Genomic DNA, 25,004 nt, shown 5'->3' on the forward strand with positions numbered 1-25,004 from the left:
TTTCTTGTTTAAAAACATAACATCGAAGCCAAAACAAACCAAAATACCCCTGTGAAAATCGGGCTGACGTAATCAATCTTTACTTATAATTTCGGCTTAAGGACAAACCGAGATGACGTCATCCTATGTAAATTTGTATTTACATATGACAATATAAAATTACACAGTCTTCTTAACCTATTTAAATTTAAATTTTCATATGAAATTTTTTTTCATAGGAAAATTTAAATTTATATTCTGTCTGGTGTCGTCGGAAAATTTTCAATCCTAAAAGTTACTATGTAAAATTAAGTTTTCACTACAAGAATACTGAGCATTTGCCACTGTCATTGGCCGTGGCTAAAGACCTTTTGCCACGCGGTTATAAGATTTACCACGACCGTTGCCAATGCCTGTGGCTAATCTTTGGCCACGGCTAAAGACCGTGGGTAAAGCTTCATTTTATGCCACGGTTATAAACCGTTACATGGGCCGTGGTGAATTTTTCCGCTTGCCACAGAACTAAACCGTGGCTAATGCTCACACGACCCCGTGCCCCTGCATTTTGTGGAATGGATCTATAATTTTGCCACAGGTCTAGGCCGTGGCAAATGTCTTTTATTGGACTATATCTAATGTTTAGCCACAGTTTATGGCCGTGGCAAATGTATTGAATTGGATAAAAAAAATTGATTCTGGCACCATACAATTCATACAATTTGCATCACACCTACCGGTCATACAAAATTCTATCATTTCAATCAAACCCACAAGAATCTTTGCAGGGGTTTCGCCAAGGGTCGAGCCGGACTACTTTTAACAATTTTATTGACATCATACTTTATACAAATGAAAGCACATACTAGCACAATCAACATGCTTTTGCAGGATCTGTATTCACAGGTTTCCCAAGAAGCCCTTCCTTGACAAGGCCCCATATGACAAGAAGTGTCCCAAACACGCTCATCGTACTAGGTTTCAGTAGACCCACAAGAGCTCCTGAAACAATGCATACTTACTTTAAGGCTTTCCCTAAAGCGAGCGAAGCCGCAATTGAAGATTCCAGTTGCATATTGTGAAAAATCTAATTAGTATCATTGGAATAAATCACAAAGCATCAAGCATAGAAAATAGAAAGAAGGCAAAACTGAAACATGAAGGTTACCTGGAATATAACTGAGGATTGAGAAACAGACGAATGTAACAAGGCATAAGAAAGATACGCTTTTACTGAGTCAATGAAATGAAAATTCTTCGTAAAAGAATGACTAACCCCTTCCAATAAACGCTGCAAAAAAATATATATTTTAATCATATACTAACCTTATCATGCATTCATAAAGAACCAAACACTTCCACAAGAAAGAGAACCAGTGTGGTAGCTAAATCCGTAGGACATATGCTTGAAGATCCTAGGCCTTGTGCAGATCCTAAAGCAAAATCTATAAAGCTTATATCCTTGGTCTTTGAAACTCTGCTGCTTTCAATGCATTCTTTTAATGATACATACCACAAAGAAGAAGCAACTTCACTCACGACATCAAACAACAGAAGACACTTGATTTTTTGTTCTTTGCAAAATAATCATGTGATAATTGTTTGGCCAACAAATGAGTGGTGCAGTGTAAACAAACATATAGTATTTTTTTTCACATCCTTTCTCCCGAATAAGGTCTAAAGCACAACGCAATGGTGAAAAAATTTCTTAAGAAAATTCACCCTCCTGTTAGAAGAGGAATTGAAGCTTCCCACATAAAAAATCAACCAAAGAGGCAATGATATGCATAGGATAATAGTGAAGGCCATAGAAGGCCATAGGACTAACCTGTAAAAGCTCAAGAGATAAAAGCCTAGTCTTGGTCGTAACTTCATCATTCTCTTCCTTCATGCCCATCTGTGAATTTTAGAGTACTTGTTATTCCCAATTTGAAGGCTTTGAATGCCATAGAAAAACCAAAATAATGAGCATAGAATAATGAAAATGATGAGTGAAGTAGTAAGAAATTTTAAAAATACACCCTTGGGTAGTAGTACAGAACAGATGTTTGTGAAAGCCAACCTTGCAAAGGGGGTGAAATAGTAGTAAAGCATCACGTTGCCCAATACTCATGCTATCGGGTCAATTCCTCGAAAAGTAAAAAGACTTGCTTTTTAGAAACACCTCAATAAGGAGAGCCCACCCATGAAAAATAAAGTAATAGACCAAAACAAACTTAGGCAATAACACCTCTTGCATACCGTGGTATCTTTTTCCATCCTCAAGATACGGCTTTGTCAAGAAGAGCGACTTCTAATCCCTAAATGGTACACGGGTAATGTAACTTTTACCATCATCCAATAACCACAAAAACTGCATAAATAAGCTTGGAAAAAATAACACGGACAATCTAAAACTAAAGAGAATATGGAAGCACCTTAATATCAGCACCACCGGCCCAGATTTCAAGTTCTTCAACGTAAGCAATAGTGGTATCTTTATCCCGGTTAATGGAAAGTGCATCGCCCAAAATGATTCCTTTCCCATTATGGTTAGATCAACGAAATTTCATCGGCGTTTGAGTTTGAGCCACCACGCCGATTGGCTTTTGTATGCATGTCTACCGGATGGTGGAGGAGAATCTTGATTACTCGTAGAAGACAAGGAGATATTAGGAAGTAAATGGATTGGATTTGATAAGTTATCTTGCCTACATTCGATAACACTTTCGTCCATACTTGTATCCGGCTCAGTCAAATTGCAATCAACCACATTAATTTGGCTGAATTCAACCCAATGAGTAAGGCTCTATATGGGCACAGACTCAATATAACTTGATCACACGGGACCCACAATTTCCATTTACTTACATAAACTTTGGAGACTCTATATCTTTGTTAGCTCCAAGTAGAGTGTATCTTCGTATTGTTATTGATTACATACTAACTGTTACCATGAGTTGACCTAATTCCATAAATAGAATTACAAACTACCCCATTTCATTATTTACTAGAAAAAAAAAAGTTATCAAGTGAGATCGAGACCCTTCTCTGTAAAGGTGGGTGCTTTTTCCCACATGCAGGACAGATTTGGCTAATTGCAAACTTTTATGTGAACATATGATGGGGAGCTTCCAGAATGACCAAATACACAGTCCACTATGAACATAACTAGACATGCAGTGTTCTCTTCACCTGCAAATTACAAAGACTCAATTGCAAGTTTGCAACCGAATCAGATTTGTTGTCTCAAGAAACCGGAATTCACTACGAAATCAACTTCTTCATATGGACCCTGTTGTTGGGTAGAACTCTTACTATGGATACGAAACAGAAGAGGCAAAAATATGGCCTAATATATGCATCATATGTGGAAATATGTGGGAAGTATACGACATATTTTCCGTGATTGTAATTTCACCAATGCTTAATGAAGTTTTTAAAATGAAACACACAATCGCAATGACTGTGTTAATAGTTAGAATGTACAAGACAAGAGTTTAATTTTCCAAAATTAACAAAAAATGAAAGCAACTTCTCGTTCAACCCCTCGAATATACCTCTGAACTTGTGTGATGCTACAGCAGTAAGAAGCACCTTCAGCACTTGTAAAATTGTAACGCAAATACAAATTCAGGTCGACAAAAGTAAGAAGCATGTACAAGCTAGAAATGTTGTGAAAATTCTTTGGGAAATCTCCAACGCGTACCTATCGGCCGAAGAATTATCAACACAACCACAAACCATGTTCATAATGTCCAGTAAATAGTGAAGCATTTTTAGCACCATCCAGTCCGGGGATCACCTTCTAAATGATCATAAGCAATGAGTTTCTGTAGATACAGATTCATTCAAAGAATCGCATCGGACTAAGGTAGCCAAAAGATTTCTTGAAAGAAAGAATGACACAAAGTCCAAGTTACAGATTGAAAGAGATGAAAACGCATGAAGACAATCAAGGGCAGGCTCCGGGAGTTTTAAATTCTTGGTTTCAAATGCAAGTCTAAGTGGGTGTAAGACAAGCTCCACCTAATCCCCTTGTAATGTGTGTCCAAAGACTAGCTAAAGCAGTTGTAATAGCTCCATCACTTTCCACTTGGTTTAGCGGCATCGGTCCCTTTGGGTAGTATCCGGGATTGAGTGTGACCCATCCGTATTTGGGACGGGGGTTCATCGGATGAACTAAGTGAAGCAGAAATTGCGAAGACAAATTACCGGTTAATTTAAATATAAACAGAGAAGGTTTAAAAAATACATTGGTAAGAATGTATGTATCTCGTGATTTCGGTGAAGATGTCGCTTGATTCGTGTCGGTTGAAGTGGTTTCCTTGGTAATGTCGCAAGACATGCAAAAATATGATATGATATGATGTAATAAAGAAAGAAGGAATATTAAATAAGTTGACATAAATAATAAATGAATACCAACCTAAATAGGTGTGGATGGCCTTTTGAAGATCGGCATACTTTTTAGGGGAGCACTCCTTCAACATGGATTCAAAGGGCTGGTTGCAGAATAAAAACATAAAGGAACTTCCATAAACGAAATTAGAAACATAAAGGAACTTCATAACCCAAATTTGTGCGAACGGATACTTACTTCATTAACTTTCCGGATCTTTTCGGTTTCCTCGGTTTTTTTCTCCCAATCCTCCTTGGCCTTCCGATTCATGACTAAAATTTGACGCCTAACATCCGAGGTGATAATAGTTCGATGTCTTGACCTCTCATTATCAACTCTCTACAAATTTAAAAAGTGAAGAAACAAGTAGTTTATTTTAACCGGTAAAAAGATATATAAATTGTCCAAGCGGTGAAATCATAACATGTAACTGACTGTTTTGATACTCTTACTAAATTATTGATCAATCCTCATAACCCTCTCCTCCAAGCACGGAAACCCAATCACATCAAGATTACATAACCATGAGAAAATATGAAACCTAAATCTGTATGCTAATATCTTACCATTGGCAAACAACGCTCCACATCCTTGCTTACACTTTTTATACAGATTTAGACAACGCCAAAAAAGGGGACCCAAATGTCAGTCATGACAAGATAATAACAAGAATGGCTTTTAACAAAGTAGAGGGTCTAAACTGATTTTTGCCAATTTTCTCTGTAAAGGGATTTTTTGCAATACAAGCCGTTCTTCCTCTTCTTGAACAACCCTTCTAGTTGCTTGAGGAAGTTCGACCTTCATCCTTGGGGCGAGGAAAATAGCTGCTCTTCCTCTTCCTAAACATGATAAATAAAATAACAAAACTTGCACAGATTACAATTGTTACCATTTTAGATACCCAAAATGTCAAACAAAGTATAATATAACATAAAGAGCAATGTAAAAGATATATACCCTTAGATTAACTCCAGCGGCTAGTTACATCATTTAGTTGTTTGATGCTTTGATCGAAGTGCCCCATATACCTTTTGCTTCTTACTATGTAATACCAAATAAAATAGTTCATATGATTAAAAAAAATTAAAATTAAAATGAAAAATATATATTAAAAGAGAATGCAATGAGTACCTTGGCTGGGTTGATGTAGTCCCAAAGCATCAAATGACTTCTTTGGCCAATGGTAATCTTCTTGGGTGGTGTCTTCAAAATAGAGTATATCATTTGTTAGATATTAGTATTTGTGCATTTGATAGAGTTAAACGCAAAAAGGAAATCATATATGAGCACACAAGTCTCTTGGATTGGAATGCGCACTGTGATCAATGACATGGCTAGGCGGATGCTATCGGACATTAGGAGTGATAGATGGACCTGCCATTAGCGAAGGGATAACAAATGATATTGGTTGCCCTTGTACCTCTTGGTAGCTCTTCCCCGCAGCCCGAGAAAAATAAAGCAATTAAATACAAAGAGAAACATATTATACACCACTTCTCCCTCCTCCTTTTTCGGGATTGGGGGGGCAATGCAAATGCAAACGTAAAGTTTACTTGCATTGGCGGAGTTAAAATGGGTTAGCAAAAACAGAGAAAGCAAACATTCAATACATTGATATTAGCAAAATAAAACAAGTATTACATTGAATAAAAAATATGATACCAGTTTGGTAGTAGCTTGGACATGAACATAGAAACGCAGCGTTTCAAAATAGCAAAAGAGATAACATAGTCAAACATGCCCATAGGCATGTATCATAAACAAAAAAAAGATAGTAAACTTATTCAAGACCGCGATGTAGATGATGTAAACTCAACACATGACTTGGGCCATATAACATTTCTGGAGGGCAACTCTCTCCTAGATTCTTACACCATGCATCATGAGGGCATGGTAGAGTAGCATCTTGTGCATGTACTTCATCAATGTAAACTAAGTAAATCTCTCTCCCAAGCACCTTTCATGGAACTTGTAGGTGGGGTCAACTTCTTTAACACATCCAGTTGCCACAATGTCAAGAGGCCAACCACCAAGTAAGTTAACTTCTTTGCCAATCTTTGAGGTTTCCAGTTGAAAAACAAAGGTGTTGGATATAAAAAGATCAAACAACTTACAAAGGCTTAAGTAAAGCATTAAAAGAGACAATCACATACCGAGGTTGCATTCTTTGGAGCGAGGTATACTCTTCGGAAGTTCCAAAAGAGTTGGGTCGTGGATGGTTCTTGTTACCTTAATATCGTTGACCTAATCTCTTCTAATTGCATAGCAAAATTCATTTGGTTTGTTTGAGTCTCCTTCCATAGCTTGGAGTTTTCTTCTGCCAAGTGATAGTTTTGATCCAAAATAGGCTCCATGCTCTTCATTGATGTTTTGTTGACCCTTGGACCCATAGCCCGACATTGGCCCTTGCTATCTTTGCCAACCACACTGTATCCAAACACATTTCATTTTACCTACAATATAGCACAAACATTTTATGCACTACCGACATCCTAGTTTGCATACCCTTGTCCGCGGCATCGTCGGTGATTGTCATTGGAGACCCTGAATTTGCAGACATGTCCTCATTAATCCTCTCCTATTCAACCTGGCGGAGTGAAACCATATACAGTCTTACCAAGTAAAATTATTACACTAAAGCTCAAGAATGCAATCAAACCTTGATACAACTTAAATAACTTACTACCAACAATCCCTCCCACCAGGAAAATGACACTTACCTCCATTTCAACCAGGTTGCATGGAGCTTTCCTCTTGTGTATCCGGATATAAGATTCAGGCCTAGCAACCATATGGGTGGCTTGTTCGTTCCTTAGCAATCTCTTTGTCGAATAATTTGGGTGGGTGTCCTCCCAACATAAGCGAGGGAGCTGTTTGTTTTGACCGGTTTATAGTGTTCCTTTCACTAGCAGCCCTATATACAAAACAATATATAAGAGAATATACATATAAGATTCACAACTAATAAACTAATGATTAGATAACTTGGAATTTTTCAGTGTTGTAGATATCAACAAAAACCCGCCAATCTTCAAGATTGACACCTTCTGGAGCTGGTCCTTGTTTAACAATAGTAGGAAATTTGCCCTTGACTAAGTTTTTATACAAGGTGCTCTTATGACGCCTCCATGCCTCACCCAAGACTTTTTTAGTGTATGTCATTATTAATGATAGGGCGTCCCACAAACCGGAAAAGCTGGTTTCCAATGTTTCAAAGATGTCTACTAGCATTATGTTTCAGCGTGGTTGGAAAAGTATCATAGCATATCCGAACATCACGCCGTACAAGTACACCACATTCAGAGGAAAACCTACTTACCTCTGCTAAAGGGTGACATGGTTGTTCAAGATGGTCCAATGTTAACCAAACTTTTTTCTTCGTATTTGGTGTATCCGACATTCCTTTTGCCTTACCTCTAGTCTCCTTAGGAGCATTGGATGATTCTCCGAGTAGATGGAGTCCTATCTGTAAAGTACATAGTAAACTTGTCAATTAGTATACATTAAAGTTCGGATGCAATTCTGTAATAACTAAAGAAAATATTAAGATCAAAGAAAAAATGAATTACAATCTAAGAACCGGTCTGGTAATCTAATTCCACATGCATTCATATCACGGTAACCGATTTACAACACATAACTAGACAAAATTCAAAATTCTTACCATAATTAGTCCGCTCCATGTAGAGTCCTGCGAGTCCAACTTCGGACAAGTTCAAGTTATTTTGAGATGGAGTTCCCATGCGCTGTTGTACATATTGTAACAAGTTCCAGAAACTCTTAATATTCAAAACATGCATTTTTCAAGTATCTAAAACATGATGTATCAAAACACAGATATTGCATAACATTTAATCTATCAAAACAAATCAGAAAACATGATATCCATTTATAATTGTGTAACCTGAAAAATCAAACACAGGTATTCAAAATTCAAACATAGATTCAAAATTCAAACATAGTTAATGCAGATAAGCATTTAGTTCAAGTGAACTAATTCATTTTTTGTCTTTTCTTCCTCCTAGTGTCTTCAACAACCACAAACATATCGTCTAGATCGTTAAAAATCAGATCATCTGTGGATGGTTCAAGGTTATTAGGCTCTGCATAAGAAGGATCAACTTCAATTGGGTCATCAGATAAAAGACATGTTTCATCTTGATCACAATACACCTTTTTGGGACTTCCAAAACCACATGCCGGTCGGGATCCTTTGGATCTTTAGAGTAGAAAAAACGAAGCTTTATCGCGAAGAATGAATGGTTAAGATCACTCATATTATCGAACTAATTTGATTTGACAAATTTACCAACTTAAGGTTCGCTTCCACATCTAGCTTCACACCATGTCTAAGTTTAACCCATTCACACTTGAACAAAAGCGGTGGTACCCATCTCGATACTTTTAACTGAATGATATTCATAAGAACACCGTAATAATGCGCAACATCTTCTCTTGGGTTCTTATCATTCTCAAGGCTAGTCTTGGGAATGTAGTTGGACACTCATTGCAAACACCACTATTTTGGTTCATCTTATTCTCTTGATAGGCGTTTGTAATGAAGAGGAAACCATTGACACAATACTTCTTATACGCCATGGCATAGCTTACTGGTCCCGCCACTATATTTTTGAAAGAATCTTCCTCCATGTCTTCAAACTCAGGCTGTCTTCTCAACCAAGGAATGAACTTCATCGTCCATGGACACCCTATATTGGCCTGCCTTCCTCCCCCTGCGCCTCACGGGCTTTCCAAATCTGCGATTATTACTCCTTGAATAGGATATTACGTTTATAAATATATGTATTAGTTAAAGCAATAGTGCGTTTTTAAGTATATAGAAGTTATAATTTCAACTTTTAAAATTTAGAAATACATCGTGTACTACCAATCATATCTTGGATGGCTTTTCAATTATCCAATTTAGTGCTTGCTCATATTTAACACCTACCAAATGATAAGTATGACCCAAACCAACTGGACCAACTTCATCCAACCCCATCAAATTCACTATCAAACCACATTTGATGGTATTACTTCTTCACCACTAGACTTTTTGCTGCTTCTACGGAGAAGACTATTCCTCCTTTGTAACGAAAGGCAATAGTTCATGGTTTCCTCTTTCAAGTATCGGCTCCGATACAACCTTTAGGGCGTGCCTTGTTTGTAACATAATCCTTGCAGACCTTCATCATCCTTCACAAAATTAAGAATTTTATAACAGAATAACTTAAATGAGAAACCAACCATGAAGCTAAGTAAACAATCTTATTAGTTAGAATTACCTCTCAAACAAATACATCCAATGATAGAATCTTTGGTCCACATATCATCAGCCTCATACGCTAAGTGAATAGGTAGATGCATCATTATTACAAATACCCGATGGAGGACAAATTTTTCAAGCTCACATAAAGTCCGACCATACCCCTCTCAAGTGCATGTAAAGTGTCAACATCAAGTCTCTTAGAACATAACTCACGAAAAAATGTGCAAATACTCAAGATCACATGTCGGACTTCCTTCCTATCTCGATATGCATGTTGGATCGGCATTGGAAGCAAATGTTGCATCAAAATGTGATAATCATGAGACTTCATTCCACTCAAATCCTTCGCAGACCGCCTTGGACAATATTCTTCCGGTTACTACTAAACCCAATAGGTACTTTGAGATCTCTTAAGCTACAAAGGAACAACTTTTTCTCCTCCTTTCGAAGCCAAAACACCCCGGGCTTCATAACCTTCTTGCCATTTTGATCCACTCAACCAATGCTTCCTTTTAATCCCAAGAAGTTGCAAATCTTTGCGTCGCATTGGTGTTATCTTTTGTTTTCCTTTTGTGTTCAACATCATAGCAATCAGGAGGGGAGTTCACAAACATTTTTTTTCAATGTGCATAACGTCCAAGTTGTGACGGATAAAAACTCGCCCAATATGGAAGCCTAAATAATATGTTGTTTGAAAAAGCATGTCCCATCCCGTTGTCCTCTTTTTTTTTTTTGTTTTCTACCGCCTTTTTTTTTTTCCTTTTTCCATTCCCCTTTCCTTCTCTTTGCCCTTACCCATTGCATTTTCAGATTATTGTCATTTGTTCAACTTGTAGTCCGGTCAATCTCAAATTTGTTCTCTAAGCTCTTCACTCTTGTTAAAGGTGCTTGGTTTAGTGTCCATCCTACTAGCATCCGAAGGGAGGGCAAGAATCGTCACTATCCATGTAAGCAAATTTCTGGCCATGTTGGAGTCTTAATGAGGAGGTATTTGGGCCACAAGCGGGATAAGCATATTTGCCATGGGTTCTACAACCAGATATGTTACCTATCCAGGAAAGTCATGGATAGTCCATAACAAAACTGCCGCATATTGCACATCTTGCCTATGTTTGCATCCTTCCGGTGATCACCCGGTATTCCACAAAGATTGTAATTCACGAACTAGAGGCTGTAAATATGTGTCGATATCCTCCACACTTAAGGCTCATCTTGTAAATTTTCTCGGTCCATGAATAAAGATGTGTTCGCTTGGTCGATATCGACGTGTTCGGTATAACCCTAGAGTTGCATGCCACCGGGTTAAATCGCCAACCACGTGCCAAACCGGTTCGACAATGACCCAGAAGATTGTCTTTACGCTTTCAAAAAGCCAAACGACGAGGTAGATAAACTCAAACAAGTAGGTTTCATCCGAAGGTCGATTACCCGTGAAAGGGGTCGCAAACATAGTGGCAGTTAAAAGAATGGTACAGTCCGCGGGCCAGGCCGCCTTCACCAACGCCAACCAAGAAACTTAAAAGACGCCTTCCCACTACCCGACCGACCGACTACTAGAGTCATCCGGCACGAGACTGCTCTCATTCATGGATGCATATAGTGGGTACAATCAAATACCACTTCTTTGAAGAAGATCGAGAAATTCCTCATTCATCAATCGAAAGCAAATTTTATTGTTACAATGTTCTCCGCTCGACCAAAATGCAAGGGCTTACATATCAACGACTTATAACCGACATGTTCCAAAGACATGTTAGGAGATACCATGGAGGTATACATCAATTTACATGGTTGTCAAAAGCAAGAAAGTAGGCCGCCTCACTCACCACCCCGGCAAGCGCTTCTCCATTTATGACGAACCGAATGAAGCCGAACCCGCAGAAGTGCCTTTTGGAGCCGCCATCCGAAAATTTCTACATTATGTCTCGCAAATGAGGTATCGAGCAAATCCGCACAAATTCGGGCGCTCGACATGCCCCACCAAATAAAGAAAACAAATACAAAAGTTTTGTCGTATGGTCACGACTCAACCGATTCATATCGAGAGCATTAGACAAATGCCGACCGCTCTACAGATACTAAAGAAAGGCGAAGCAGTTTTCATGGAACGATCAATGCCACCAAACATTCTCCACTCTTAAGAATACCGACAACACCTCCGCCTTAGCTAAGTGGCTGCATTTAGAAAACTGGGGCTTTATCCGGCAAAGACGGATTTCGCCATCAGTTCGGTCCTATTCAAAGAGGAACACAACTCAGAAAAAGTCGATCTACTTCACAAGTAAGACACTCACTCCAAAGAGGAATTACTCCCACATAGAGAGAGGTCCTTCGCTTTGTTATACCTGCAAGAAAATTCAGACCTTACTTTCAAGCCCATCCAATCAAAGTACTTAGCGATCTCCTGGCAGAAGGATCCTTCACAAAGAAAATATAAGACCACCAGGATGGCAATATGGGTAGAGGGAAGATCAAGCGAGCACCACATGGACTTCGCCCCCGACGCCGCAGTAAGGGTCGGTCGTCGCAGATTTCCTAGCAGATTTTCCAAATAACACCTTAATTGGGAAACGAGTAAACGAGGTCGCACCACAAAAGCAACATAAAATAACCGTCCCTCTACGCCGATGGTTCCAACAACCCGGGGCGGCAAAGGTATGCGAATCGCTTTAGTGTCCCCCGAGGGAACTATGGTAGAAAAGCAGTCCGCGACGACTTCGCAACTTCCAATAACGGCGAAAGACGGCACTAATAATGGGAATGCGCAAGGCAATCCACCGTGCAGGAGATCCAAATCTTTAGTGACTCGCGAACTGGTCGTCGCCAGTCGCAAAAGAGTACACTACCGGTGGGGTAACCTTTCCAAGTACCTTCGTTGTTAATGATTTACTTCCTTCTTTAATAGAGCTACGATATATCTTTTTTGCGCGGACGAGAACCATCACGCCAGATAGCTTAGCATACCTAGCCACCGTGAATCGAATCTGCGGCCCCCAAGACAATCGACCATTGAAGTGGTCGACGGCGACTAAGTGGACCATGTCTTGCAATCGCTGACTGCGGCCCACTCTCTCAAGATCGATGAGTCAAACATGGATGCAAACATTATATTAATACATCCAAAGACGCAAGACACTTCCCGGATGAAGCGTATCAAAAGCCGTAAAGGTCCCACCACCGTGCACGAGCTATTGTTTGTTGAATGCCGTGTTATTCCGCAAGTCCGCAGGAGGACCTCATCCGGGATGCATCACCCGTAGCAAGGGTCGGGCTTAATTTTCGCCAGATCCGGCGGAAGGAGAGTGTGGGCAATCATGCCGGAGGTCGCCATCGCCCACAAAGCGATCTCCTGCGATACTTCGCCCCGTATGCGATTGATGCCAAATCAGATGTCCTCGTGTGTCAAATGTCAAACATTTGGTCACAACATCATACAGCCAATCGAATTGATCAACATCATGGAGCCCTCGCCGCTCCACATGGGGCATGGACATTATGGGACCATTCATCCCTTTAAGAGCACCGGCCTCGCTCGCCCCATCGCCACGCATTATTTCACTAAGTGGGTCGAAGCAATTCCGCACACGCCAAAGAATCACATGTCGAGAATTTCATTTGGACTCATATCATCACCCGTTTGGCTTACCACACACCGGTGATGGACAATGGCTCCCCAAAAAGGTAAAATACCAAAGAGTTTCGCCATTGAAGATCGCTCATGCCTTCTCACTCAAAGATGCCCAAAGCAACCGGACAAGAGGCCAAAGAACAAAGCCATTCTAGAGAATCAAGAAGAAAATTGAAAAGAACAAGAGCCAAATGGCCAAATTAGCTTGAGAACATACTATGGGCTCATCGCATCTACATCTCGCTTCCAAAGACCGGGCGAATCACCATTTTCCCTATGCTATGGGTACGTACGCCGCCATCCCCACCGAAATGACAATCACGACAACCCGATCTCGAGCTTGTCGAGCCAGCCCAATGACTCAGCTTTTAGCTCGAGAGGTCGACCTCCTCGAGGAACGGCGCACCGGGCAGCCATCGAGTAGCATCCTACCAACAAGTCCTAAAGCGATCCTACAACAAACGAAAGTACATCCTCGATCTTTTCAACCTGGGATCTCGCTTTGAAGAAAACTCAAGATGACTCTAAACTAGCACCAACGCAGGCCCCTTACATAGTGGAACGCTGCCGCTGGCAATGGAGCTTTTATTGATTAAAACCCTGAAGGGAAGTTGTCGCCACGCACCTTTGGAACACATACTTACTAAAACAGTTTTACCAAGAGTGGTAGTATGTATTGTAATTCATGTCCACGGTACTACAAGCTCAAGTGTAAGCTACCAAGATTGTTATCATAAACCGCGTTTTTTTACTCAAATCTCCAAGCCAAGCCACCGCACTACAAGCATCATACAAACGCTTCTCTTGCGAAGCAAACGCTCGTGAGCTTACAAAAGCTCATCGCCTCTCCGGTCTCGCTAAGTTGAGGACCTATAATTCTATGATCAACTCAGCCGAACGCCTTCAGAGCAAAGACGCCTCTCGGGGCTAAACGCCTTTCGAAAGCGCGTAACGCCTCGAGCTTACAGCTCATCGCTTCCAAATCTCGCTAAGTTGAGGACCTATACCCTAGAACCAACCTCAGCGAGAACGCTCAGAGCAAATTTTCGCCCTCGGCCAGCCAAACGCGCGCTTCGCAGAACGCCAGAGCTTACATGTGCTCATCGCCTTCTCCGAGGACCTACTCCCAGGACCAACGCTAGAACGCTTCAAGTTGAGGACCTATACTCTTAGGGATCAACTTGAAAGCGAGAACGCCTTCAGAGCAAAAGACGTGCCTCGGCTACACACGCCTCGCAAGTAGGACGCCAGAGCCACATGTGCAAAAGACCTCTCCGAGTTTCACGCCTCGCTGAGAACCTATAGCTGCATGAACTCCCCTAGAACTCACGAGAACCTATACCCAGAACAACCAACACGACCACGCACGTGGAACTCGAGAGGCCCGCTCCCCTAAGCCTAAGCTTAGTCAAACACTTACATCTTCCTAGATCGCCTCCCGAAAGCAATACTAAACAAGCATAACACTTTTACGAGAACAGATCTCGTAAAACAAGTTCAATGAAATAAGTAAGAAAGTAATACCTACAAAGGTCAAGCATAAGATAAACATCAAGCATACAAGTACCATGGAGCTATACAAAGAAAGTTTCCGATAACTGCCAAACCCACCGACCGGCCGGTTTACCCAGAAAAATCCGTAGACGGATTAAAGTAACGCAGAGAAAGCAAAATTAACGAATCGCCACTTTCGTGGGAGACCAGCCCCTCCTCAGAAAATCGAACCGCCGGCCGGTAGCCTGAAAACACAAAATTTCTAATGTTTAACCCTCGTAGGGCAAAGAACGCATTTATCGCTTCAACACGAAACCAAATTTCTTTACCAAGAAGCGTAATCAACATCACGGAGCACCAACCACATGCTTTGTCCCGGGGCAGCGCGTGGTCGGAACATGCCTCGCAGTTCCCGCTAACAACGCCAAGCATACCCGCCCCTTTGAACCCCATCTCATTTTAGTCACCGACAATATTTCGGCCCAAATTTTGGCATACCACTATAGGCCGCGGTATACGCCATTGAGCTTTGGCGAGCAACCCGCCGACATCGCTTAGCATACTCAAAGGACTTCGCTACCCATTTGGTTGCAGTACCATCTCAAATACCACCAAATTTAGCGCTTCATCAACAAGAAGACGGTGTTTCAGTCATCATGTCAAGTTTCTCTTGTCGCCCCCCGCAGCTCGCGTTAGCATCCCAGCCAATCCGGAGTTGACATCGAGACGACGCTGCACAACGCTTCGAAGCTTTATCATACCCACCGTAAACTATAAGACAGAGTCATAATCGGAATCACTTAAGAAACAAAGCTTAATGGCCGACATAGGAATACTCACCAAACAACTCGCCATATCCATAGTCCCCGCCCAGCCGCAAGTCCATGTCTTCATCCTCGACTTCAGCCCGTCCCCATCTAACACGATCCCCTTCAAGAAAGTTGTCGCTATTGGCGCCGAGTGGAAGTTGCCGCACCTAACGCTTTACGAAGACGCTTCTTCCCCGCTCTCCCCATGTAGTAGAATTCCGCCCCCCCACGCCCCAACACCCAGGGAGTTTAACCCCTCATTAGTGACGGATTTACCTTGGCCCAGTCGCCGCTTCCCTCACCACCGACGGGAGCATTCCGCCGGGCCGGGCGACCAATACAATGCCGCCCGCCGAATCCAACCCCTCGATCGCTTGCTCTTCTTGCCACCAGACACAACAGCCTTTCCTTCCACCACGGTCCCCATGCACATGAAACTCCATCTCCTCCATGAGCAGAGAGGAACTCGCCTCGACACTCCGACTCTCCTCCTGATGTGGGCAAACACCGAGCCATAATGAAAGCCGAACACGTAAAACAAAACAAAGATGGTCGAGCGACCAAGAACTTCTACGCTCACAATCTAAACGAAAAGCAAGAAAACGCATTCGAGTAAAAAGGAAAATCAAAGAGAAACCGGCAGTAGAAGGAGAACAGTACCGCAGATAGGAAGAACAAGAAGAGCAAATGCCGCTTCCTCCCCTAGACCGGTCGATTTATTCTTAGGAAACGCCTCTTCCCAAGGCACACCATTATGGCATCGAGACACCAAACGCCCGAAACCCGCAGCCATCATTTCATACCCCCCGACGCCATTATTCGACACGTCGCACGCGACGCGACTATATCTCGTGCTGCGCCAGAGCAAACGCCCCCGCTTCATCGGTGATGAACGACCGACACCAATTAGTTCATAACAGCAGCACACGCTTTACAAATATAAATATTCCTCTCATACACAAGGCCAGCCATAAAAGGGAAAGAGCAACAAGATTCACATTCATACAAGGAGCGAATTTAACGACAAGAAGGACGCCCCAGCTTCACAGATCAACCGCGGCCGCCGAGAATACTCGTGAAATCCAAAGATAATTAAACATCCAAAGATCGTGAATCAATAACAAAGGAAAAAAGCGAGTCGCTCCAGTCAACCTAGGAAACCAGCTCTATTGTTTACGGCCAGAGGCCCATTACAACCGCGATGTGCTAAAACAAATGTTCTAAACATTTTCACCTAAATCTTCTCAAGAGTAACATTCAAAACGAGACGGAGCTTGATCACCGTAGACGCCAACAACCCCCTTCTCCAACCAACCACCGGGAGATCGCTGACCCCAAGTCGCTTCACTTATCGCACCGGCCGAGGGAGGGTGACACGATCAGCAGAACAGCGCAGCCGCGCAGTTCACCTTCGATTCCTTCAAAGTCCGGGCAAAGTCCCGCCTCCCTCCTCCAGTGTCGCCCATTTTCCTTCCAGCCTCCACTTCAAAGACGGATGGTGAGATAGGCTTCTTTGGCTTTCAGCAGAGTGGAAGTCTTACATCGCTCAAGATAAGTGTTCGCCGCGGGCTAGTTGGCCCCTCAACGCCTCCACCTCATGCTTCCAACTCGATCGACTCGCTTCACCGCAGAGGCCCTCTCCAGAGTCAGGGCAGTGAGCTGAGGCCTCGGCAGATCCAGCCAGCCTTTTCGCCTCTTGCACAAACGCGCAGATTCGATAGCTCGTCCCTTAGCGACTCAACGTCCGCCTTCTCCAATTCAGCGATCTGAGCAGCCGTCTTCAATTTCTGGTACCCAGCAATCAGCTGCGACAGCTCACACAACATATCACGTTATCATCAAATAATAGCATGTAGTGCAACAACACAGTCAAGAAGAGCGCAAAAGTTACTTACCAGGCACATCGCCTTGTCCATCCCTCTCTCGGGTTCGACTCCAAAATCATAGCATCCAAGTCCTTCCTATCACCGCCCAGTGGTCATCCCTCCAACAAGCAAGCGCCTATACGGGTGGACTTGTAGCCGCAATGGACCTCCTCACATAGCGCTTCTTCCCGCTACCTCATCAATGTACATCAGTTGCGCCCGCCGTCCTTTCTAGTATTGGATCGCCTTTACCGCCTCTCCCTAATCGACCTTTCCCTTCATCTTGCCGAGGGATCTCCAACAACCTTGGTCGAGCGACCGGGCAACCTCCGGGCATCCTCACCTAGGGCGAAGTCGGGCATCGGCCGCCTTCGAAATTTCCGCGAGCCGCTTCCCCGGTTCGCGACTTCACCACCCAAAGGCGGTCTCAAATACCCCTCGCAGCCTTTGCGGTCGATACTCTAGAAGGTCGAAGAGAACGCCGCCCACATCAAAAGGAGCGCCCTTCTCGACCGCTTCCCCGCCTGCAGCCAGAGGCCCCAAAGAATTCCAACGGGTCGCTTCCCCCAAGACGCCCCGCCGCTGCTCTTCCCGCGTCACCAGATCACTCTTACGCTTCTCCATAACAGCTTTCCTCGACGATTCCCCATTGTTACCACCGCCGAGCCTTCTCGCTTTACTTTTTTTCCCGGATGGCAGGTCCTCCGCTCTCTTCAAAGAAATGCGCAACTTCTGGTAGCTTGGCCTATTTTTCAGCTCGCGACAAGCAAACGAACTTCTCGATCACTTGTCGACTTGACTCCTTTTTCAGGCGGATATCTGCATAGGCAACAAGACAACAGTTTCAGTAAAAGTTCAACAAAACCAAGTTGACCTAATCAGACAACGCGCTGCTACCCACCAGTAAAGTTGCATACTTTATGGTTCACACTTAACCCGCTAGCACGGAAGGCCCCTGGCAAGGAGCAACAACGATCGCTTGTCCCACGACTTCGTTACTCTTTACGCCCGTAACGCCCGACAGTAGCTTCGTGTTTTGCGGTGCTAAAGTTCAAATGACTAGATCGGTTTATGAGGTAGTGCTCGATCACATCAATGACCTCGATTCGTACTCACCAATCGGGCGCTCAAGAGGTTAAAAACTTTAAATAATAGCCACGATTCCCCACAAACTGAACAGCCTTTGCCACAACGGTTCGTGAACTCGCAAAACCAAATTTGAGAACGGTATCGCCATGTGCACCCTCACCGTCCCTCACGGATGATCACCCCATGATTGGGTGGGGTGTACCTCTCACTAAAACCGAGGCGTTCGATCGGGCTCATGGATCTCCCCGATCGCTTATGGTTATCCCATATTTCTTTCTCGATATGGGAACGCCTCAAAGCATGTCTATCCACGAGCTTAAAGCGGCAGGCCGCTTGAAGACGACGACCCCTCACCGCGACCTGAAGTGCTAGCTTCAGCAGCTACAGACGCAGATCGAGCCACATCTTCCTCACTGCTAGCCCCCTCAGCCGCCTCGCCTTCATTATCATTCTCAACCATCTCACACACGACTTACCGCTTCTCCTCACCTTCGCTATCCCAAACCAAGAGAAACTTCGAACCTCATTAGATCGAAAGTGTCATCGAGTCCGACATTGTCTCTTCTAACCCTAACAAATCTAGCTACTAGTATCTAACAGGGTATCCTAACAACTCTAGCACAGAGGCTTAGCACCAAACAAGAAGAAGAGGTTCAAAAATGGCAGGGAACTAACCCGAAGGATGATGCGGTAATGAAGTTCGGCCTACCGCACGGCAGCTAAATGAAGTCTCAGCAGAGCAAGTGAAATTTTTGAGCAACCGCCCCTCCAATTTCCAAGGCATCATGATTACACCCTAGCCCTAGCTGCCCACGACTTCCAACCAACTGTCTTGTCTTTTCATATCCCGAAAAAATGGGGCGCCACGTTTCTTCTCTCTGAATCGCCAGATCCTCGTCATCGTCGCGACACGCCGTCCCGCTCGCACCCACTAGCTCACCCGGTTAACACGAGCCATTCCTCACGTGTGTCGCTGGAGATTTCCACCTCTCACATACTCCACGCGCGCTACCGATCTCTCTCAGCAGGTCGCTCTCACAACCTACTGAGAGGGGGCTGTGTAGGGGAGTGATATTCTCTATCCAGCAAGCGCCTAACATGGTGGAAATAACACATCGACCTATGGATACAAAGTCGCATCCATGAGCCGCGGTAGAACGCCTACAGATTGCAATATCATCACGAACTACGCCAGGAAGTGACACGCATCCCCTATCCATAAGCAATCATGACTAAAGGGTACTTGTACATATCTTGACCGTCGCCATCGGGTCACGGCCGCAGTTACTTGTACGACATCCGCCCACATCATTACAAAGCCAGACTCCATGAGAACAGTTTCACGTGCTATCCTAATCTCCACCCCTCGCTTAGGACACCCCTCGACGCCATTGGAGAGCAAGGATACACTCTCGATCTCTATAAATACCTCTCCTATGAACTACGCCCGGACCTGATTCTACTCTCCCCATACAACCCGAGTAAGATACGTTAGGCGGTTAAGCCTCAAGTCGAACTCGGTCTCATCCAATAGTCTATTCCAGGTCCCGGCAGACCTGCTTTTAAGGAAAACCATATCACACCTTTACAAGAAGAATCAAATATTCACAAACTAACACATCAGATAGAATATCTACAAACTTGTAGATATAACTCGTTTTAGGCGGAGATGTGTCTCTAGTTTCTAAACAGCTGAACAGACCGTTTAGAGATAATATCTCATTGATACAAAGACAAAAACGGAGGTTGCTCGGTTTTTCACATTTCAAGACATTGATATGGGATCACATCCAATATCGCTAACCAATTCCAATTACTAGGTGCCGCTCCCCGCTTCATTTGTCATTTTCGCCAGCTGGCTAGCCTTCCAATCCGTTATTTCTCTCCTCACTTTTACTCTTGTAAAGATTTGGGTATTAAGAGATTCTCAAATCAGAAATCATGGCACTCTTTGCTCTACGCTTACTCATATCCCATTCGATTCCATGTTTTACTTGACTTTCCTCAAGACGTAGTGAAACTAAAATTTTCGTCTGACCTTTTGCTTGTTACCAAACAGGACCCTACATTCATTAAATGTATTAGAAGGTCTTGTTCTTATTTTGCACAGCCTCCTAAATTATGTACTCTGCAGATTTTCACTTCATAGAGAGAAAGTGTAGGCAAGCAATTTGTGTTAACGAAATGCATAAAAAAAAAAGGTTTTGTACAACACTTCTGTTTTTGTTTAATAATAGCACACCTGGGAATATTGGGCATATTGAAATTCGCTTACTCATTGGACCATGAAATCAAACTGAAAGAGAATCTTTAAAGAACAAGACTTGACAACGAGCATGTTTTGTGTAGGGGAAGAGTAACCACACTAGAGAAACAATAAGCAGACAATGGGTTTAATCTCCCTAGTACTTGGTACTTAAATGGTTGCACAAAAACCCTCTATAAGTGAACAAATGCATAAAACCTTACTATTATTTAAAAACATAGATTTTGGATTTAATCTCCCTCACCAAAAAATCGTTATACAAAAACCATCCGAAAGCAAACAAATGTATAAAACCTCCCTATTATTTAAAACATAACATCAAAACCAAAATAGACCAAAATACCCCTGCGAAAACCGGGTCGACGTTATCAATCTTTATTTATAATTTCGGGTCGATTTTGGGTTTAATCTCCTCACCAAAAAATCATTACACAAAACCTCTCCGAAGTGAACAAATGCATAAAACCTCCCTATTATTTAAAACATAACATCAAAGCCAAAACATACCAAAATACTCCCCTGTGAAAATCGGGTTGACGCCATCAATCTTTACTTATAATTTCGCCGATTTTGGGTTTAATCTCCCTCACCAAAAATCGTTACACAAAACCCCCCGCTTAACAAATGCATAAAACCTCCCTATTATTTAAAACATAACATCATAGTCAAACCGCACCAAAATACCCTTGTGAAAATCGGGCTGACATCATCAATCTTTACTTATAATTTCGGCTTAAGGACAAATCGGGTTGACGTCATCCTATGTAAATTTGTATTTATATATGACAATATAAAATTACACAGTCTTCTTAACCTATTTAAATTTAAATTTTCATATGAAATTTTTTTTCATAGGAAAATTTAAATTTACATGCATAGTATTTTTATATATTAAAATTAAAATTTACATATATAAATTTAAGTTTTCATATGAAAATGTAAATTTACATATGACAATATAAAATTACATAGTCTTCTTAACCTATTTAAATTTAAATTTACATATGTTCTGTGAGGAAAATTTTCAAACCCAAAAGTTACTATGTAAATTTAAGTTTTTATAACTTCAATGACTATGCAAATATATATATATATATATAGTCGGAAAAATTTCAATCCCAAAAGGGTAAAAAAGGAAATAAGATAAAATGGTAAATAAAAACAGACCAGACCAGATTTTATATCTTTTTTGGAAAACAGAGAGGTTATTTAACGAGACCTAAATAATAGGGAGGTTATATAATATGGGCCGATGGGAGGGAGTTTATACTCAACTGAGTTAGAACTAAGGGGATGCCTCATTTCTTATAATTTCGGCTTAAGGACAAATCGGGCTGACGTCATCCTATGTAAATTTGTATTTACATATGACAATATAAAATTACACGCCTTCTTAACATATTTCAATTTAAATTTTCATATGAAATTTTTTTTTTTTAGGAAAAATTTAAATTTACATGCATAGTATTTTTTACATATTAAAATTTTAATTTATATATGTAAATTTAAGTTTTCATATGAAAATGTAAATTTACATATATTCTGTGAGGGAAATTTTCAAATCCAAAAATTACTATGTAAATTTAAGTTTTTATAACTCCAATGACTATGCAAATATATATATATATATAATTGCGAAATTTTCAATCCCAAAAGGGTAAAAAAGAAAATAAGATAAAATGGTAAATAAAAACAGACTAGATTTTATCTCTTTTTTGGAAAACAGGGAGATTATTTAACGAGACCTAAATAATAGGGATGTTATATGATATGGGTCGATGGGAGGGAGTTTATACTCAACTGAGTTAGAACCAAGGGGCTGAGCCTCATTTATACTCAATTGAGTTAGAACCAAGGGGCTGAGCCTCATTTCTTGTTTAAAAACATAACATCAAAGCCAAAACAAACCAAAATACCCCTGTGAAAATCGGGCTGACGTAATCAATCTTTACTTATAATTTCGGCTTAAGGACAAACCGAGATGACGTCATCCTATGTAAATTTGTATTTACATATGACAATATAAAATTACACAGTCTTCTTAACCTATTTAAATTTAAATTTTCATATGAAATTTTTTTTCATAGGAAAATTTAAATTTATATTCTGTCTGGTGTCGTCGGAAAATTTTCAATCCTAAAAGTTACTATGTAAAATTAAGTTTTCACTACAAGAATACTGAGCATTTGCCACTGTCATTGGCCGTGGCTAAAGACCTTTTGCCACGGTTATAAGCCGTTGCACGACCGTTGCCAATGCGCCTGTGGCTAATCTTTGGCCACGGCTAAAGACCGTGGGTAAAGCTTCATTTTATGCCACGGTTATAAACCGTTACATGGGCCGTGGTGAATTTTTCCGCTTGCCACAGAACTAAACCGTGGCTAATGCTCACACGACCCCGTGCCCCTGCATTTTGTGGAATGGATCTATAATTTTGCCACAGGTCTAGGCCGTGGCAAATGTCTTTTATTGGACTATATCTAATGTTTAGCCACAGTTTATGGCCGTGGCAAATGTATTGAATTAGATAAAAAAAATTGATTCTGGCACCATACAATTCATACAATTTGCATCACACCTACCGGTCATACAAAATTCTATCATTTCAATCAAACCCACAAGAATCTTTGCGGGGGGTTTCGCCAAGGGTCGAGCCCGACTACTTTTAACAATTTTATTGACATCATACTTTATACAAATGAAAGCACATACTAGCACAATCAACATGCTTTTGCAGATCTCAGATTCACAGGTTTCCCAAGAAGCCCTTCCTTGACAAGGCCCCATATGACAAGAAGTGTCCCAAACACGCCATCGTACTAGGTTTCAAGAGACCCACAAGAGCTCCCGAAACAATGCATACTTACTTTAAGGCTTTCCCTTAAAACGTGAAAGCGTAAGCCGCGCTGAAGATTCCAGTTGCATATTGTGAAAAATCTAATTAGTATCATTGGAATAAATCACAAAAAGCATCAAGCATAGAAAATAGAAAGAAGGCAAAACTGAAACATGAAGGTTACCCGAATATAACCGAGGATTGAGAAACGTATTTAATGTAACAAGGCATAAGAAAGATACGCTTTTATCGAAGTCAATGAAATGAAAATTCTTCAGAAAAGAATGACTAACCCCTTCCAATAAACGCTGCAAAAAATATATATTTTAATCATATACTAACCTTATCATGCATTCATAAAGAAACAAACACTTCCACAAGAAAGAGAACCGATTAGGTAGCTAAATCCGTAGGACATATGCTTGAAGATCCTAGGCCTTGTGCGATCCTAAAGCAAAATCTATAAAGCTTATATCCTTGGTCTTTGAAACTCTCACTTTGCTTTCAATGCATTCTTTTAATGATACATACCACAAAGAAGAAGCAACTTCACTCACGACATCAAACAACGTAAGACACTTGATTTTTGTTCTTTGCAAAATAATCATGTGATAATTGTTTGGCCAACAAATGAGTGGTGCAAAGTAAACAAACATATAGTATTTTTTTCACATCCTTTCTCCCTAATAAGGTCTAAAAAGCACAACGCAATGGTGAAAAAAATTTCTTAAGAAAATTCACCCTCCCCGTTAGAAGAGGAATCAAGCTTCCCACATAAAAAATCAACCAAAGAGGCAATGATATGCACAGATAATAGTGAAGGCCATAGAAGGCCATAGGACTAACCTCAGAAAAGCTCAAGAGATAAAAGCCTAGTCTTGTCAGAACTTCATCATTCTCTTCCTTCATGCCCATCCGTGAATTTTAGAGTACTTGTTATTCCAATAATCGGGCTTTGAATGCCATAGAAAAACCAAAATAATGAGCATAGAATAATGAAAATGATGAGAAATTTGAAGTAGTAAGAAATTTTAAAAATACACCCTTCAGTAGTACAGAACGGATGATCGCGGAAAGCCAACCTTGCAAAGGGTGCGAAATAGTAGTAAAGCATCACGCTGCCCAATACTCATGCTATCCAAGGTCAATTCCTCTCGAAAAGTAAAAAGACTTGCTTTTAGAAACACCTCAATAAGGAGAGCCCACCCATGAAAAAATAAAGTAATAGACCAAAACAAACTTAGGCAATAACACCTCTTGCATACCGTGGGTATCTTTTTTCCATCCTCAAGATACACAACTTTGTCAAGAATGCTTCTAATCCCTAAATGGTACACGTAATGTAACTTTTACCATCATCCAATAACCACAAAAACTGCATAAATAAGCTT

General features: G+C 41.4%; 1 protein-coding gene across 2 annotated transcripts; it reads right to left on the reverse strand.

Annotated features, from left to right (window-relative positions):
* Positions 1-720: 720 nt before the first annotated feature.
* LOC147504122 (brefeldin A-inhibited guanine nucleotide-exchange protein 5-like) lies at positions 721-24,748 on the reverse strand. Of its 2 annotated transcripts, none has more exons than XM_086604030.1 (4): positions 24,696-24,748; positions 1,805-1,873; positions 1,145-1,267; positions 721-978 (listed from the first exon to the last, which is right to left on the reverse strand). In XM_086604030.1, the coding sequence occupies exons 1-4, from the start codon at positions 24,744-24,746 to the stop codon at positions 958-960; spliced, it is 264 nt and encodes an 87-aa protein (XP_086460156.1). In that variant the 5' UTR covers positions 24,747-24,748; the 3' UTR covers positions 721-957. The 2 variants fall into 2 exon arrangements, with proteins under 2 accessions (XP_086460156.1, XP_086460157.1); XM_086604031.1 differs by having other exon boundaries at positions 721-1,011.
* Positions 24,749-25,004: the final 256 nt, after the last annotated feature.

Source organism: Coptis chinensis, chromosome 4 (genome assembly GCF_015680905.1).
Source record: "Coptis chinensis isolate HL-2020 chromosome 4, ASM1568090v1, whole genome shotgun sequence".
NCBI lineage: Eukaryota > Viridiplantae > Streptophyta > Magnoliopsida > Ranunculales > Ranunculaceae > Coptis > Coptis chinensis.

Coding starts and splice junctions, on each gene's coding strand:
- LOC147504122 (XM_086604030.1), bottom strand. CDS start 24,746: ATGAGTATTGGGCAGCGTGATGCTTTACTACTATTTCGCACCCTTTGC. Junction 1,874..24,695: donor TATTTCGCACCCTTTGCAAG/GTTGGCTTTCCG, acceptor TAAAATTCACAG/ATGGGCATGAAGGAAGAGAA. Junction 1,268..1,804: donor TATCTCTTGAGCTTTTACAG/GTTAGTCCTATG, acceptor ATTTTTTTGCAG/CGTTTATTGGAAGGGGTTAG.